We start from the raw sequence: 17,152 nt of genomic DNA, 5'->3' as shown, positions 1-17,152 counted from the left end.
AACCAAGAAAAAAATAACATTATGTTCTCATTTATCAAACATAATTTTATTTGTTAATCTTTCAAAACAATTTTATTCACATTATTTTACAAAATTGTCGAATGGGAGACTATCTTACTGTTTTATCTTTTTTTTTTTTTTTTTTTTTGAAAACATTATCCAAATTCTCATAATAATCCTATACATATAGTAGAAATAGTGATTTGACAACACATCAATAACGCAATTTTAAATAGACGCAGCCTTAAAATTATGCTTTTCAATTAATAATTCTTCAAAATAAAAGTATTCCCTTTAGTAAAAGAATTGTACAGATATTCATAAATTTACACGAGCTGTACTGATTGCCATTATGCTAAATAATTTTACTCAACCCATACAAATTTTATTATCCTAAAAGCCTTAATTATTGGTGGAGTAAGAATTCTAGTGACTATTCTTATTAGAAAAAAAAAAAAAAAAACTCAAATTCAAGAGTCTTCAATAATACATCCAAAAATATATATCAAACCACTCGACCACCCAAAAATAGTTTCTATTGTCCTATTTTACAATCTCAATTCTCACGTTCCACATAAAAACAATATGAACCTTATATAACACCTCTCAAATGCATGTAATAAGACATTTTATTCCCAATATTTCTAATCTTCGTTCTTTCTAATATCAATACTCTAGGTAACCAACCAAAGTGACTTCAACACATCATAAACACCCAAACAAAAGGAATGATAAGATAAAAATTGAAGCAACAAGCAGCAGCTTACCATGAACAGTCCCAAAATGGCATTTCATCTTACTGTTATATGCAAGATAAGGCGCAATTGATGGACAACACAAAGTGATAAATCCCAAATTTTAAGAGGGACTCAACAGGAAAGTATACGCAGAAAGTTAAAAGGGCTACATAATCAAATAATTCCGACAAAATTGATTTCAACTTTAGAAGTTTCTTAATAAACTGGAAATTGATTGACAAATTTTCTGTGCGAAAGCTACAAAGTAAGTTGATTCACAGCAGGTACTTTTGAACTACAAGACATTATAAAGACGACAATATCTATGAACAACTTGATTAACCTTTTGGCAACATAATATAAAATCATATGACATTATAGTTCATTCATCGTGACGCTATTGCCTTAGACTAAACGTCCATTTCTCCAGTCTTACTCTTTATTAGAAGACATCGGGGTGGAATCGTCCAGGGATTGAACTGCTCTGCTGAGCCTGTCTCAAGTGCATTGTCAAGGCATAGTTGTTTACCTCTAGGGTTCTCAACTGTTCCTGATACTGAGAGACCAATTGTTTCAAATGTTGCAACTCTTGGTTGTTACCATCATACTCTTTCTGGCGTTCGTGCTGAATAGCGACAGCACGTTTGAGTAAAGAATTTTCTCTGATCAATATTTCAATTTGTTCCTTCAGCATCATATTTTCCTGACAAATGAAAGATCATAACAATATAAGTATATAAAAAATGCATATGCAACTAAAGCACACAATAAACAACAGCCTAGAAGAAAAATCATAACTTCATTACAAGTGCTTTCATCACTACAAAACAGCATCTATGCTAGAGATTCAGGAACAGTATTTTTGTGATTTATTATACAGTTCAGATGTCACAGTATTCATGGAATTTTGTCAATTACAAACATCATGACTAATATAACTATATCAGCACCATTATTAAAGTTGGGTATTCTATCTCCAGGGATCACAGCGAAACTGCACTAACAACCCCTAACAGCACAGAAAAAAGATAGTCATTTAGATTAATTTAGAAACAGATACAAACCTTCTGAAAACTTTGTGCTGCCTCACCAGCAGTACGTGAAACAATGGATTTCTCTAAAATCTCCAGCACTCTTGAGGCACGGGCTTTGGCATCATCCATATTAGTAGCAGTCATCATTTCTGCAACAAACAAGTCCACCCATTCTGCACCATCAACTGGAAGCTTGTTTGGCTCTGATGGACAGTTAGAAGCAGCAACATTTTCAGCCATGGCAATATTACCTGTCAATTTTGGAAGAGGATGTAAGTCCCTTTTTTTTCTCCTTAAGAGATACCAAGAACTTGAAAAATCAGATTAAAGAAGACACACAAAAGAAACATCTGATTAAACAGTTCTAAGTGCAATCATGTTTTCCATTGGGAGGCATTAACTATTGTCGGTTTAAAATAACAAATTATTCAAAGGAACACCTACTCAAACTATGACATCACTGAGATTGAGTAAGATCAATAGCACCTTGAAACCCATGATTTGCGAAGAAAAGACAAATTTCACCTCACATTCAAATGTACCCAAAAAAACTGTTCCAAGTTAGGAACAGAACAAAAAAACAAACCTCACTCTGCACAAACTAACAAAAACATGCACAAGAACATAAGTGAGGCAGCTAAAAGATTAAAGAAGATATACTTAGTTAAATATGCAAACTAAGAACTTGGAACTACCAAAACCTCTGTGAAACCAGTGAATACAATGCATGATCATCAGGCACACAGAGAAGGGGTAACAAACAATAACAAGAATGTGTTTCATTACCAACAGTTTACATCATCACAAGGCTTCCACTGAGGAGGAGAACAAGAGTTAATTTAAAGCATGCACAATAATGAAGATAATGAAAATACAACTGAATATTGGTGAAACACTTAACAGTACTTCTGATTACATAACTCAAGAGAAGTGAATGAAGATATACATAATATATAAACAGAGACAAACTGACCCTCGATTGATAGACTTGAATATGATATAAGTAGCCACATACCTTGATTAGCACTGGCATCTAATTCTTCTGCAGAGTCCAACTTTTCCTCATCTGTTCCTAGACAAAACTCATTCACCTTCTTGATTGCAGAATCTAAATCATTGTCACATTCTTCCAGAGCTCTCTCTAGAAGCTGCAAGGTAATATCAACAAAAATATGAGCACTTAGATGGACATATACAAACTCTACTGAAGCATTAAATATGATGTACTTCACAATTACCCTTCTTTTGAAAAAGCCTGTAAAAGAAAGAGCTCAGAAAGACCATACTTTCACAACCAAACAATCCATAATACTAACAAAAGCAAAAGTGTTAATGATCCATCAACCCAAGCCACAACGATCCATCAACCCAAGCCACATCAACCAAAACCACATCAACCCAAACCACATCAAATCACATACACCACACATAGAGAACCACGAAAACAACAAAACAAGATAAAATTACTTAACATTACAATTTCTTTTCCTTAGTTTCTTCACCATCCAATCAAACCATTAACTTATTGTCAAATCAACAAATTAGTACATATACATACAGATAAAAATACCTATGTGTAAACATGTTAATTGACCACAAACATGTCAACCGCGTACATCAAACCATCATATCAATCCTCCAACAAGCATCCCTGCATACATACTGACATACATACATACAGAACGTTCTGATAATTAATCCTATGTAACAATTTCAATTATATCACAAAAGAACATGATAACCACTCAAAGTCTCAATACTTTTCCTCATTTCTTCACCATCCAATCTAATCATTAACTTAACTACCTATTCCACACATACAAATACCTATCTTTATACATTATAAAGAGACACAATACATATTAAACCATTAATAAATAAATAAAAATCCGGCAATTAGTCGTATCGCAACAATTTCAAATCACACAACTCATTAAAGATTCTGTCATTTCTAAGCCTATCCGTACACATCAAGAAATCCAAAAGATCAATACCTGAGGATCCAGTTGAGGAAAAACAGCTCGGAGCTGATCGAGGAGCGTTGCCGGCGGAGGCGTGAGCTTAGTCGGAGAAGCGGAACCGCAGCGGAGGCGTTTGGAAACCGGAGGCGAAGCGGGAATATCTTCGAAGAAGGATCGTTTACTTCCACAAACAGCGGCTGCCATCGCTCGATTTCGATTATCGAGAAGTTTCGACGGATTTTGATTTATGGATAAATTAATGAGGAAATCTAAACTTGAATCAAAACGATTCGTTTCGTCCGGGAGAGGTTTTGGTTCTTTCTTTTGGGAGAGGTTTTCTTTCCTCTGAGGTTTTATGTTGAGTGTTTTTCTTTTTTTGTGCTTGTAGTTCAATTGACTAGTTAAACATAAAAGCGGTGCCTTTTTTAAAATAAATAAATAAATAAAAATAAAAAATTGTTTTTAGGGTTTTTTATTTAAAAAATAAATAAAGTGAATCAAGTGTCAACGGTCTAAAAGTATTAGTTAATATAACAACCCATTAACGTAAACCCAATTGAAGTTAAGGGTACAAAAGTCATTTTGGTCAAACTTTTTCATGTAACATGATAATTGATTGTAATATTACAATTTAAATGAAAATAAAAAAATAAAATTGTACATTTAATTAATAAATTAATAATAAAAAAATAAAACTCAAAGTTGAATCGGGAATTTTGTTTCCTTTTCTGTGAGAGGTTTTGATTTAGTTATTGTGGAGAGGGTTTCATAGGAAACCCAAAAAAAACTCTACCTGGGCTAGGCCTGGGCCATACAATGGGCTGAAATACTCAGCTCCGGTTCAAGTTTTATCACATAATACTTACACCTAATATTAAAGTATTTACTAATGTTTAAGAGTAAATGACATTTTCCCACCCAAGGTTTGCCTTAATGACACTTTCCCGTCTAAAAGTTTCAAAATACCACTTTTTCACCTAAAGTTAATATTTCGTTATTACCCAAAGCCAATTTCGACGGCGAAAACTCTCTTTGTCACCACCATTTAAACCTCCGATATCCTCTCTAAAAAATCCCTCTTACTCCAGCCCCTAATTTCTCATCGATTATCGGTTATCGTAAGGTTAGGGTTTCCTATTCTAAGCTAATTTCTAGTTGATTCCGATGACGAATATTCAATCAATCACCACTATTAGATCTACCGGCCTCCACTCTGCAAAACACCTTTTACTTTGGCTCCTGGTAACTCGCCAAACATCGGTTGAAAAAGTGAAATGTATTTTAAGTATTAACGAAATATAAACCTTGGGTGTGAAAATGGTATTTTGAAACTTTTTGAGTGAAAAAAGTGTCATTAAGGCAAACCTTGGGTGGACAAAAGTTGTTTACTCAATGTTTAAATAATAATTAATAATTTAATAAGAAATAATAATTATATTTATAATAATAAATTAAAAAAATTACATTTGCAATAATTAATCTAAATTAAAATTAGAGTTTTGTCATATCTATCAAGAGAGTATCTTGATTTTTTTCACACATAATTGAACTAAATGAATCAAACTACCTCTAGGTGGCCGAATTGTTCGATAAAGACATTTGAGTATATTACTCAAAAGATCCTGAGTTCAAATCCCTTTTCAGTTTCTAGTAATCACTAGAGTTCTTACTTAGTTAGTAGTTCTAAGGTTTTAGGAAATTAGTTGAGGTCCACGTATACTGGTCCAAACACCGATTATCAAAACAAAAAAATGAATCAAAGTAATTATTTTAAATATAACTTTGAAAAATCAATATAATGATTATTCATTATTTTAGTGGGCAATTTTGAAAAAATGTCTTACTGGTGAATAACAGCCGTAAGTGTTAGATTCCTAAACGTGTGGGGATCAAATTTTACAAAGTTAGTATCTAAATAAGATTTTCCCTTGGATTTTAAAATACGCCCCTGGTATGAAGCCGTTACATTTCCCGGTTTTAATTCAAAATTCGCTCCAGGTATGAAGCCGTTAAATTTCCCGGTTTTAATTCAAAATTCTCAACGGCTATAGGAATCGAAAGCGGGAAACTTTGCTTCACAAAACCGACTCTTTCTATTTCATTAGGACTACAATTCCTCTATTTGTTCTCTCCTTCTCAAATTCGGATTTCGTTTCTTACCTCTTTTAAAATAAATCGGAAACTTCTACTCTCTCGCTCTCAATTTCATTACCTCAATCTTCCCCTCTTCGTGTTCACCAATTCTCTCTTGCTTTGTGTTTTAAATTTGTTGTTTAGTCTTCGAAATTACTCGAAAAGATTCATTCTCTTGTTCTCTGTTCTAAGACCATGGAAGAAATCAGAGAAGTTTGGGGTTCGAATGTTGATACAGAGCTGGCGTTCTTCGATCAGTGTCTAAACCGATTCAATTTCCTTTCTTTCGACACAGAGTTTCCGGGTTTCCTTCGAAACACTCCCAGAGATGCGTCAGAGTGTCTGCGCTACAATGACTTGAAGTTTAATGTCGATTTGACGAAGATTATCCAACTGGGTATCACACTTTCAGATGGTAACGGTATTATCTGTTCAACTTGGGAGTTCAATTTCAGTGATTTTGATCCGGAGAAAGATGCACATTCTGAAGAATCGATTGATTTCTTGAGGAAAAACGGCCTTGATATTGAGAAAATCAGAAGGGATGGGTTGTCAAGCGAAGTTTTTGTACCAAAATTCATGGACATTCTGTCACGGCACAGAAACATAAAGTGGGTGTCTTTCCATGGCCTCTATGATTTTGCCTATGTTCTGAAACTGTTGACGGACAAACCCATGCCAAGAACTGTGTTTGAGTTTGTTGAGGTGGCATCCATGGTGTTCGGGTGCGTGTTTGATATAAAATTCATGGCAAAACACTGTACTGGGTTATTGGGTGGTGAGATTGGATTGAGTAGAGCGGCGAAGATCTTAGGCGTGGAGAGGAAGGGCGCGGCTCATAACGCTGGTTCTGACAGTCTGCTAACCGCTTCTGTTTTTGCAAGGATGAAGATGATGCCGGGGTTTCAAGAAGGAGTTTTTACTGGATGTTTATACGGTATCAGTACTCGTATTGGAAGACGTATGAAGATGGTTGTTCCTCGCTATTCTCAACCTATGATTCTTCCCCCCTTCAGGCCTCGTCCAGCAATTATCTTCTGTGGAGTACCTGTTATTCGTCCTGTACCCAATATTATCATAAAGAATGTTTGAGTCAGAGAGTTATTCTTTGATCTGATGTAAATTCCACTGTCAAATTTTTTCGTATATACTAGTAATTCTTTTCATGCTTATATGATTTCTTTATATAATGTAGCATGAAATTGCATTTGTCTGGAACACGCCTGCATTCATCAATTTAAGAACTGCAGAAGATTCTCTCTTTTTATGCATTCATGTTACATCTGCAATCTTCTTCCACATTTTGTTCAATCAATTCAACAGGGGATTAACTTACTTTTTTAGTGATTGCTCATCAGCATCAGACCTTTTAATCCAACTATTTCTCCTTTCGAAGCTAATTTTAGAAGAGAACCAAGAATGCGTTGGACCATTTCAAGAATTGTAAGCAATATTATATATGAACTGAGGATATCCAGATATACAACAAAATTTCATATCTACTGATGGCTTACGCAGAAAAAAATCAATAAAGACTTTCTCTAATACATCGATTTTTTACAGCACGAATACAAAAGTCTCGTGTACACTGTTCCTTCGTCTAAGAGTTTTTGTTTACTGGCGTGGCTCAATAAGCATGTACAACGGCGTTCCATTTAGCCTGTTTTGTCCCTGCAAAAGTGCAAGCATTTGAGTAAGCTGCATAGTCAGACACTGTTAATGAAGACCATTAATGAAATCAAAACCAAAAATAAGTCTAGGCAAATAGGACAGCATCAGCATTATAGTGCTTCAATACTTTGATGAACAATGACATTGCAAAATATGTATACAAAAAGAAATATAAAGCATAATATATCATGTAATTAGCCGCACATACCAAGTGAACAAATCCTCAAATATGCACAGATACTTCATGGCTAGGCAAAACTTGATCATGCATCGAGACTGGGAAGTAACATGAAAGAAAATAAACACTCACTAACTTTGACAAAACAACTTCGTTTTTCCATGATGTGAAACTTTGGACAAATGCGCATTCCAAATTTCAATACAATAGTTAATTTAGTTTGTTTATCATGACCAGGGTTCAAGACTCTAGTTGGTCTGTCATGACTGTAAGCAGAAAAGCAGTACTGCAATTGTTAACCATAATGTGAACAATCAAAATAAGATAATGTAAAAATTTTAAATTTCTTCAACTTTCGAGTAAACTTTACACCATCTTAACTTGAAGATTAAACCAAGACCAAATCTACCAGCTTAACTTGGTCCAAGAATACCGGGAATTAACATTATCGATAAACAAATACATGCAAGGAGCTCAGTCTGCTATGCAACAATTAGTCGCCAAGTTATGGACATATGTCCAAGCAACAAAAATAATTTGATAGTATAATGAAAGGTACCAAAACACATGATGTAGAAACAGAAGCAGCCATTTTTTTTTAAAGGGAATTCAACTAAGTTTTGAGATGTAATTGACGAGAAGACATAAATATTAAAAATAACTAATCATTACCTGAATCTCTGGCAACCCAATAACGCATGCACATTCAACTACTTCAGCTCCAACACGTTCTAATTAAGAGCAATTGCAATTTGCGAAAAATTCAGTTATGAGGCCAAAGAAAGCATTATAAAAAAGCATAAAAAGAAAATCTATATGGACCTTTAGACCTCACCTAATAGTCTTATTGCTGCACAGAGTGTACCACCTGTAGCCACCAAATCATCAATGACTATAGCCCGTTCTCCAGTTTGAACAGCCCCAACATGTATCTCTAAACAATCTGTTCCATATTCCAGTGTGTATGCTTCGGAGATGACTTCTCCTGTAGAAATATTTCACTCAATTCATGTAGAAGGTTTGAATCTCACTTCGAAACAAAATAATATTTCATCTCTTATAATCCTTTTCCACAACTAATAATAGCAATGCAATTATAAAGTTTATCCTCATCAGTAATGTAAAGCGAATAATGCCATTAAGTAACAGTTGCTAAATTAAGGTAACCAATAAATCAACACAGACTAGAAAAATGTTACACTCAACTAGTACCACAGCCATATAGAACAACATACCTGGTAACTTTCTAGGTTTACGTAGAGGAACAAACTTGGCACCGATAGCCAAGGCAATTGGAGGGCCAAACACAAATCCTCTCGCCTCGCATCCTGGAATGTAACTTAGAATTTTGTGAGCAGCCACAACAAATAATGCCAAATAGATCAAAGAAAGCAAATTAATTTTCTCCATGTTGAGAGGCAACAACAACAAATTGAAATTTTTGTCAGCAATATGCATAACTCAAACTGGTAACTCAAGCAAATCAAACTCAAAGACAGTTCCACAAAAGAACCACAATTCATGAATTAGCAATTTATGAAGCCACATTTTCAGCAAAGCCAACTTTCTACTTTGTTGATAGTTCAACATGACTTTTGTAAGTTTCACCAAATTTTGAACATTACTACTAAGGAAATTTTTTTTGAATTCAATGAAGATGAATCGATTAGAGGACACAAATTATTGATTGAAAATACAGCCCCTGACGGAGCCAAAGCTCTAAGATCAACCCAATTAGGTTCTAATGCCACTTCAATTGAACCCAAATCACTTTTAACTTCTGCATTTTAACCCAGTTAACAGTTCAATGAAATTTTAAAAAAAAAAAAAAAAAAAACAATCAGACAATGTACTAGATAAAAAGACTAAAAAATATCACTTTCTAAGGAAGAATCCATTCAAATACAATAAAATAAGATAGTTCAATAGATGTTATTCCTTCAAACCCAACTGCAACAGGAAAAAATAAATCTTTCTTAAAAGAAAAATCCTATCACATCCACTAAGTTACAAAAATTTCCACTTTACAATGATAAAAACAGGAAACAACCACAAACATGACATATATTAATTTCTCCACCTTAAATTAGATCCGCAGAAAGTGCCAACCAAAAGCAAACACTAATCACCAATCACCACAATAAATAAAACTGTGCCTGTGTACTTGAAACTCTGAGTCTTATACACACAAAAACGAGAGAGACACAAAGAAAGAGAGAGTACCAGCTACCACATCGATCCTCATATTTCTATAACGATCAACAAAAATATCCACAGTGTGCTTAAACGCCTTGTGATCAAGTAACAGTGTAGTTATATCTTGAAACATAATTCCTACCAAAAACAAACCCACCAAAAAAAAAAAAAAAAAAACTTTAGCTTCCAAAAACACAAAAACAAAAACTTTCAACTCATATTAACAGAAACATGCAAGTTTCAAAACGAACAAAGAAAGAAAATGGTATTCATGGACCTGGTTTTGGGAAGTGAGGAACGACTCTAATGGCTTCTTTAATGGCCTTCAATCGTGGGTCTCCTTCCAACCCATTTTCACCTGCAAACATCTCTTTACTTTCAGGGGTTTTTGAGCTTTTTCTCCCTGGAAAACGAAGCTGTTTTGAGGGCTTCTTCTTCACACAAGGAAAGAGGAAGACACATAAACTCAAATTGAACATCATCGTTAACATTGACTGAAGAAAACATTCACTATGCACTGTGTTTTCTTTGTTGGCTTAAAGCTCCACTACAGAGAGTTATTTATTTATAGACTTTTTAATATTAAAATAAGGGAATTTGTTTTAAAAATAAGTAAAAAAAAAAAAAAAAGGCAAAAAATAGTTATTTTTATATATAGTTTATTTTATTATTTAATTATATAAACAATTGAGAAAAGGTATTGAAAAGAAAAAGAAAAGCCATAGTTTCAGTTGATTAAATAGTTGATGATATGTAAATTAATAGTTTCTTTTTATTTGATTAATGGGTTTTTTAAATAAGATTTAAAGTTATTAAAATTTTTTATTTGTACAAAAGATTATGTTAATGATTGACACCATGTACCAAGTTATCCTCTTTATATTATTTAATTAATACTTTTTATATGTTTTTTTATAATTATTTTTGAATAAATGTGTTTCAAAATTAATTATAATATATTACAAGAAATTATATCATTTTAGGATGATGCAAAACCATTGATCAAATAAATTATTTTTAGCCTTGTAATTTTGTTTTGGAATGTATTGGTAATATATATACTAAAAAACCAACAATGGATTGACCGAATGGTAAAAACTTAAGCCAAGGGGTTTGCTCCCCTTTGATCTCAAGTTCGAATCACAAGAACGGTTGTTAATATTGTTGGTTATGGACCGCAGGGATTGTCTTGTTTCGAATCCCTTTTTCGGGGTCAGGAGATTGTCGAGATGTATGTAAGCTGGCCCTAACACTATCGATAACCAAAGAAAAAAAAAATATATATATACACTAAAAAGAAATTAGGTTGTAAATGTAATATTGTCCTTTATTAAATTACCTCTGGGTGATCGAATGGTTCGACAGAAACTCTTAAATGTATTATTCAGAGATCTAAGTTCGAGTTCGAGTCTTTCCTTAGTTGATAATAGGGGTAACTACTGGAGTTCTCACCAAATCAGTAGTTTTAGGATCCTGAAAGATTAATTGAATTATACGTAAGCTAGCTGACCCCCCGTCGTTAAAAAAAAAAAAAAAAATACTGTTTATTTTGACAAAAGTAATTTAAAATGTGATTGATATTATAATGATTTAGAATATTGACGGACGAGCATTGGATGTTACTGTCATATTTTCCAGTATTAAGAAAGTGACACTTTAATGATATATAAGAACTGACATTTTCCGTTTTAAGAAAGTTTTAGTTTCATCCTCTTGTGTTACTTTAATCCCTATCAAAATAAATAATAATGTAGTTGACATCTTCCATTTTGGAGGAAAACCTTTTTTTTTTAATTTTTTTCTTTTTTTTTTATGATCAAGGTGTCAGACTAATTGATGCACAGCCCAACTGCTCTCCAGTGACCTTGTAACCAATCTTGAGACCCTGAAACTATTGATCGGAATCAAGTAAGAGCTCCAATAACTATCTTTACTCTAGGTCAAGATGAATCGAATTCAAGATCTCTTGAGTAATACACTCAAAAGTCCTAGTTACCCACTTGACCACCCAACGGTGGTTGGAAAATTATGTTCAATTCAATTGCAATTTTATTATTAATTGCAATTTTTACAAAAATAATATAGTTTTTTTATTTAAATTATTATTTTTTCAGAACGACAAAAATTATTTTTACAAAAATTCGCACCAACGAGAGAGATCCGATTGACCTTGGTGGAATCGGAACCAATATGTGCGTGATTTAATGAAAATTAGAAATTGAATTAACAATAATGCAAAAGGGTTTTTAAAGTGGTTCGGTCAGTTAAAACTTGAGCTTACGTCCACTGTAATTTTATTGCTGTGAGAGCTTACAATATATGTAAACTAAAAAGTAAAAATTGCTAACCCCTTTCTCATAATTAGAAGAGGTATTTATACAAGTTTGAGATGAAGGAAAAAGAAAGAATATCGAGATTGCAATCAAATTCAAATTGTAACTCTGATATTTTCCCAATTGGGTGCTAAGATCACACTGCCACCGATGTTAATCTTATCATTTTCAAAATATCTGAAACTTGAGCTTACCTCTGGTTTGTCGAACAACTGCCAAGGCTGGTCGCGACTAACTTGTACTACGTCAAGCTATTCCTCTTGACGAGTTTATACTAGGTTAGACCAATGCTGAGTCAAACTATATCCTTGCGGGCTTCTGACTTCTCCAAGCTTAATGGCAAAATCACACACATCGTTGCGAATGACAAAAAAAAAAAATCTATATTCATATGATATTTTGACTTAATTTTTGTAATTTTCATACTAAGTCGGGTTATTTTTTTCTTATATTGGAATTGATTAATATCAAATAGAGAATTAATAAAAAATTATTAAAATATGAAAATTATAGGAAGAAAATAAATGAAAAAGAAAAAGAAAAAGTGGCAGTATTATATTTACAATGAAAGGAAGAAAACCGGTTGTACGTTTATAAAAATGTGCAAAGCAGAGGAACAAATCGCGGAGGCTCGTGCGGCCGATATTTGGGAGGGCCCATGAAAGGTAAGTAACGTGATGACTGTTCATGTGCACGCTTGAGTAGTATAAGTTGATGAGAATAGGCCCCCCACCCACCCCCAACATCTCCAGCCTTTCAATTATTATTTTGATGGAGGGTGAAGATTTTTTGATGTATTTAACCCCAAAATCATGACCGTTGATTTCATTTTGATAAAGATCATGAAAGATTTCGGGGCCCTTTAGGTCAATGGGAAATTTGTTACGCTTTTAGTACTTTACAACCTTTTGGCTAATCCTCTTCTACTTGTTTAACTTTTATGTTTGAGGGTTCCACAATGATTGGATGACACCAAAGCTTATATTTATAAAAGAAAATACTATACTTACCAATTATGCAAATCTGACTACCCTTCCTAACTAGGGGTAAAAATTAAGCTGACCCGCTCGCTAGCGGCTCGAGCTTGGCTCAATTTTGACTTAGGCTCAGCTCGACAATAGTCGAGTCGAGCTCGAGTTTTAGTAGCTAAAATACTTATTTGAGTCGAGTTTAATTACGGTACAACTCGATTTGAAAAGCTCAATTAAGTTCGATTATACGAGCTCAAATTCTAATTTTAGGTATCGAGTTTGAGTTCAAACTCGATTCCTCAGGCTTGAATTCGAATTCGGTATTATAGCAATCGAGTAAAGTTCGAGTAGCCAGATGCTCAGTTCGATTTCACCCCTAATCTTGACTGACATGGAATGCGACGTGGGGAGTCCCCATGTCAACCACGTGACACTCCATGTCAGTCAGGATGAGAAGTCGATTTACAGAATCAAGAAGTGTAGTCTTGCTCATTTACAGATGCCATTACATTCTCCTGTTACCCTACTAGTTCAATAATAAGAACATGTTATAAATCATAATTACCATTATTTCAACTAATTAAATCATTAATTTCTTAATTATTCCTCATTTGTCTCTTCTCACTTTTATTAGTGGAAAAATTACCTTATCGTCCCAAGGTTTTAAAGAAGTACGACACACCCCCTATGGTTTTAAAAATATCATCAAAGTTTTATTGTATTTTGTAATTAAATCATTAAATAAGTAAAATGAAGGTCTCACCCTGCTAATTCAATTACTTTTTTTGTTATTTAAAGGAAATTAATGTTATTTTAAAATTATAATTACTTTTTGATGTATAGCTAAAGTATAATGAACCAATGATATTTTATTTTTCTTCGTATTTTACCCATAAATAAATATGAACAATTCCCGGATTTATTTGTATTTTACCAATAAATAAATTATTGTTCTAAATATAATAATGAACTTATCAAATCCCTCTAAAGTTTCTAAATGACAAAAATTCCCTTATTATTAATGAATCGATAGTAATATATTAGAATTTATAATATTACAAGTTAATCATTATTTTCCAAGTTACCTTCATACATTTTATCTTTAACACCTAAAATTTAAACAATATAAGAATATTTATTATTTCAAAAACCTTAGAGGAATTTTTTGGTATTTAATCAAACCTTAGCGGTTAACATATTAACTATTTTATCATCATATTATCATGTAACAACATTTCAGAGTGAGGCTAATCAACAACTATAATCCAAACTACATACCTCTGGGTGGCCAAGTGGTTTGATAGAGACTCTTGGGTGTATTACTCAAGAGATCCTGAGTTTGAGTCCCTTCTCTATTGCTAATAGGGGTAGCCATTAGGGGTGTTCGGTTTCGGGTACCCTGCATTTTTTGAAAGAATTGGAACCGGAACCGACTGTTCCGGTTCCTAGGTACCCAGAACCGGAACCTGTAATGACGATTCTGGTTCTGGGTACCCTGTAAAATTTATTACCCCCCAAAAGTTTTTAAAATGGCAAAAAACCCTTAAAACTTACAAATGCCCCCCACCTGACGCTTGTTAACAAAAATAAAATTACAAATTATAAATTCAAAATTACAAACTCCATTACTTTGTAAAGGTAGATTCTCAAAAGTCAAACCAACTTACTTTAAATGTTATGAAATATAAATTTAAATGTATTCACATTACTTTTTCTACAAAAGTTTTTATTAACCCCCTTACTCTTTAATTTTATTTTATATAAGTCTCGGTTCCTGGTTCTGGTTCCTAACTATAGGAACCAGAACCAGAACCGCACAGTAACGGTTCCAAAAATTTGGAACCGGAACTTACTCGTTGACGGCCAGTTCCGATTCCAATCGGTTCTTTTGAACACCCTTAGTAGCCACTAGAACTTTTACCTGATCGATAATTTCAGAGCCCCAGGGGAATAATTGAGGTGCGCATAAGTTAACTCGGACACATCTTGTTATTAAAAAAAAAAAAAAAAAAAAAAACTATAATCCAATGATCATATTTATGACACATATATCTATATAAGAAAAACAAATAAATAGATTTATAAACGAATTTAAAAAAAAAAAAAATGGTCTAAGAAAGCATGGTTCATGCTACTATAATTCATAATTAAATAGAACCCTTTTGTCACAAGACAAAGGAGACATGAAAAATAAGTAGTACAAGATTGAATAAGATTTTGTTCCATGAAATTTTAAGGCAATTTTTAACACTGTTAGGCAAATATGGGATATAATTTGCACGTGAATTTGTTAGCAGCAAAAGAAGAAAAAATTGCCATCATGTCAATGTGAATGTTGCATTTGGTCCATGGCAACATCAAATCTCGCTCACCATGTGGGAAATTTTGATCAAATCATGATACAATCCAAAAAATTTGTTATTCTTCAAAAGTGATTGCATTTAGTCGTTTTCAATGTCTTTTTTTTTTTTTTTGTAATCACTAGGGTATCCAGGTTAGTTTGTGCGTATCTCAATTAATCTCCCGAGATCTTAGAACTATCAGGCTGAGTAAGAGTCCTAATGACCATCTCTATTAATTTCTGGAGGGACTTGAATTCAGAAGCTTATGAAACATTTTTCCGCTCTTTTACCATCAAATCAACCGGCTGTGATTCCATTTGGCTATTTTCAATGTTTTCTTCTTTGCTATCCTGCAAATTTAATGTCATCAAATAACAAAATTATGTAATTTGATCGTGTCTATATTCTCGAGATCTTTTGATTATCATAGGGGTTTGATTTCAGAAATTAGAGAATAATTTTTTTGAAGATGTTTAAAAGCAAAATTATTATTGTTAAGTATGATTAAGAAGGAAAAAAAGAAATCTTCTGAATGATGTTTTGGTCCCATAGAAGATTCAGTGGTTCATGTTTTTCGGTTTTTCCACAATCGTGGCATGAAAATCATTATGAGATTTTGAGTTTTAAACCACCTGTTATAATTGAGATTTCATTTGATTAATGCTTCTTCTCCAAGCAAATCTTATTACCTTTTGTAACCAAATTTCAAACTATTTTGACCTTTGTTACACTTTTGTCACCTCCTCAACTTTTAATCCAATCTTTCATATTCTTTTTTGTTATTTAAAGTGTTTTTCAATTTAAAAATTAGAAACCGAGGAGAGACTCGAACTCATACCTCTTGAGTAATACACCTAAGAGTTCCTATTGAACCACTCGGTCGGTCAAAGGTAGTTAAATGATTTTATGTTTTAACAACCTGAAATATTTTCAAAATTTAGTTTTGGTTGGTTCCCAAATTTGTAGCAGAGAGACAGGAGTACTTCAGAACAGTCTTAAAGCATGCAAATTTGACTGGTTTTTTTTCATGGAATTTTTGCTGTTTCTGAAGATTCTGACATTTTATACATCGTGAACTGCGTGTTACAGGCTCTTTACAAGATCTATAAATACTGGTTATGGCTTGAAGGGTTTCTCAACAAGAATGTAAAATTTACTAAACTCTTAAAAGGATATATGGGGATGAGAAAAAACAGACAGATTGTCGAAGCTGTATGTGAGGATTAGAGGGAACTAAACAGATTAGCTTGATTCTGTTGTTACTGTTTAGCTTCCTCTAGTATCTCATGTCCAGCCTCCACTTTCACAATTACATAATTTCTGAAACTTCAGAAATGGGTGTGAATGATTGAAGGTGAGAATTGCAGGAAACTAAATAGATTGACATTGTTTGATGCTTTCTGTTTGGTTTCCTCCAATATCTCATCTTCAGTATTCACTTAAGACGATCTACGATGCCACAAGGAATATATATATATATATAGTGATTGTCGTAGGCGAGAATTGGAGGAAATTAAACAGAAGGATGAAAGTATGAAACTGAAAATATCAGCTTCAAGCATTTCTGTTTGGTTTTCTCCAATATCTAATCTCCGG

General features: G+C 33.2%; 3 protein-coding genes across 3 annotated transcripts; 1 reads left to right on the top strand and 2 right to left on the bottom strand.

Annotated features, from left to right (window-relative positions):
• Positions 1-930: 930 nt before the first annotated feature.
• LOC116146144 lies at positions 931-3,936 on the bottom strand. Its single transcript, XM_031431553.1, has 4 exons — positions 3,766-3,936; positions 2,787-2,919; positions 1,802-2,022; positions 931-1,440 (listed from the first exon to the last, which is right to left on the bottom strand). The coding sequence occupies exons 1-4, from the start codon at positions 3,934-3,936 to the stop codon at positions 1,180-1,182; spliced, it is 786 nt and encodes a 261-aa protein (XP_031287413.1). The 3' UTR covers positions 931-1,179.
• A 2,124-nt stretch (positions 3,937-6,060) lies between these two features.
• On the top strand, positions 6,061-6,957 carry LOC116146106 (putative CCR4-associated factor 1 homolog 8). Its single transcript, XM_031431520.1, has one exon. It carries the CDS (start codon positions 6,061-6,063, stop codon positions 6,955-6,957), a length of 897 nt encoding a protein of 298 aa, XP_031287380.1.
• Positions 6,958-7,318: 361 nt separating this feature from the next.
• Positions 7,319-10,388, bottom strand: LOC116146184 (adenine phosphoribosyltransferase 5-like). Its single transcript, XM_031431596.1, has 6 exons — positions 10,188-10,388; positions 9,938-10,048; positions 8,950-9,042; positions 8,550-8,699; positions 8,387-8,445; positions 7,319-7,536 (listed from the first exon to the last, which is right to left on the bottom strand). Exons 1-6 carry the CDS (start codon positions 10,276-10,278, stop codon positions 7,480-7,482), a joined length of 561 nt encoding a protein of 186 aa, XP_031287456.1. The 5' UTR covers positions 10,279-10,388; the 3' UTR covers positions 7,319-7,479.
• Positions 10,389-17,152: the final 6,764 nt, after the last annotated feature.

The sequence above is a fragment of the Pistacia vera genome, unplaced genomic scaffold (genome assembly GCF_008641045.1).
Source record: "Pistacia vera cultivar Batoury unplaced genomic scaffold, PisVer_v2 Contig1148, whole genome shotgun sequence".
In the NCBI taxonomy this organism is placed as follows: domain Eukaryota; kingdom Viridiplantae; phylum Streptophyta; class Magnoliopsida; order Sapindales; family Anacardiaceae; genus Pistacia; species Pistacia vera.
The sequence above is the reverse complement of the archived record's forward strand: the minus strand, read 5'-3'. Positions and strand labels throughout refer to the sequence as shown.

Excerpts from the sequence above, each read along its gene's own strand:
- LOC116146144 (XM_031431553.1), bottom strand. The coding sequence starts at position 3,936 with ATGGCAGCCGCTGTTTGTGGAAGTAAACGATCCTTCTTCGAAGATATT. Across the intron at positions 2,920-3,765 it reads TTCCTCAACTGGATCCTCAG|CTTCTAGAGAGAGCTCTGGA; the intron begins GTATTGATCTTT and ends ATTACCTTGCAG. Across the intron at positions 1,441-1,801 it reads CAGCACAAAGTTTTCAGAAG|GAAAATATGATGCTGAAGGA; the intron begins GTTTGTATCTGT and ends TTCATTTGTCAG.
- LOC116146106 (XM_031431520.1), top strand. The coding sequence starts at position 6,061 with ATGGAAGAAATCAGAGAAGTTTGGGGTTCGAATGTTGATACAGAGCTG.
- LOC116146184 (XM_031431596.1), bottom strand. The coding sequence starts at position 10,278 with ATGTTTGCAGGTGAAAATGGGTTGGAAGGAGACCCACGATTGAAGGCC. Across the intron at positions 8,700-8,949 it reads TAAACCTAGAAAGTTACCAG|GAGAAGTCATCTCCGAAGCA; the intron begins GTATGTTGTTCT and ends ATATTTCTACAG. Across the intron at positions 8,446-8,549 it reads TGCAGCAATAAGACTATTAG|AACGTGTTGGAGCTGAAGTA; the intron begins GTGAGGTCTAAA and ends GCTCTTAATTAG.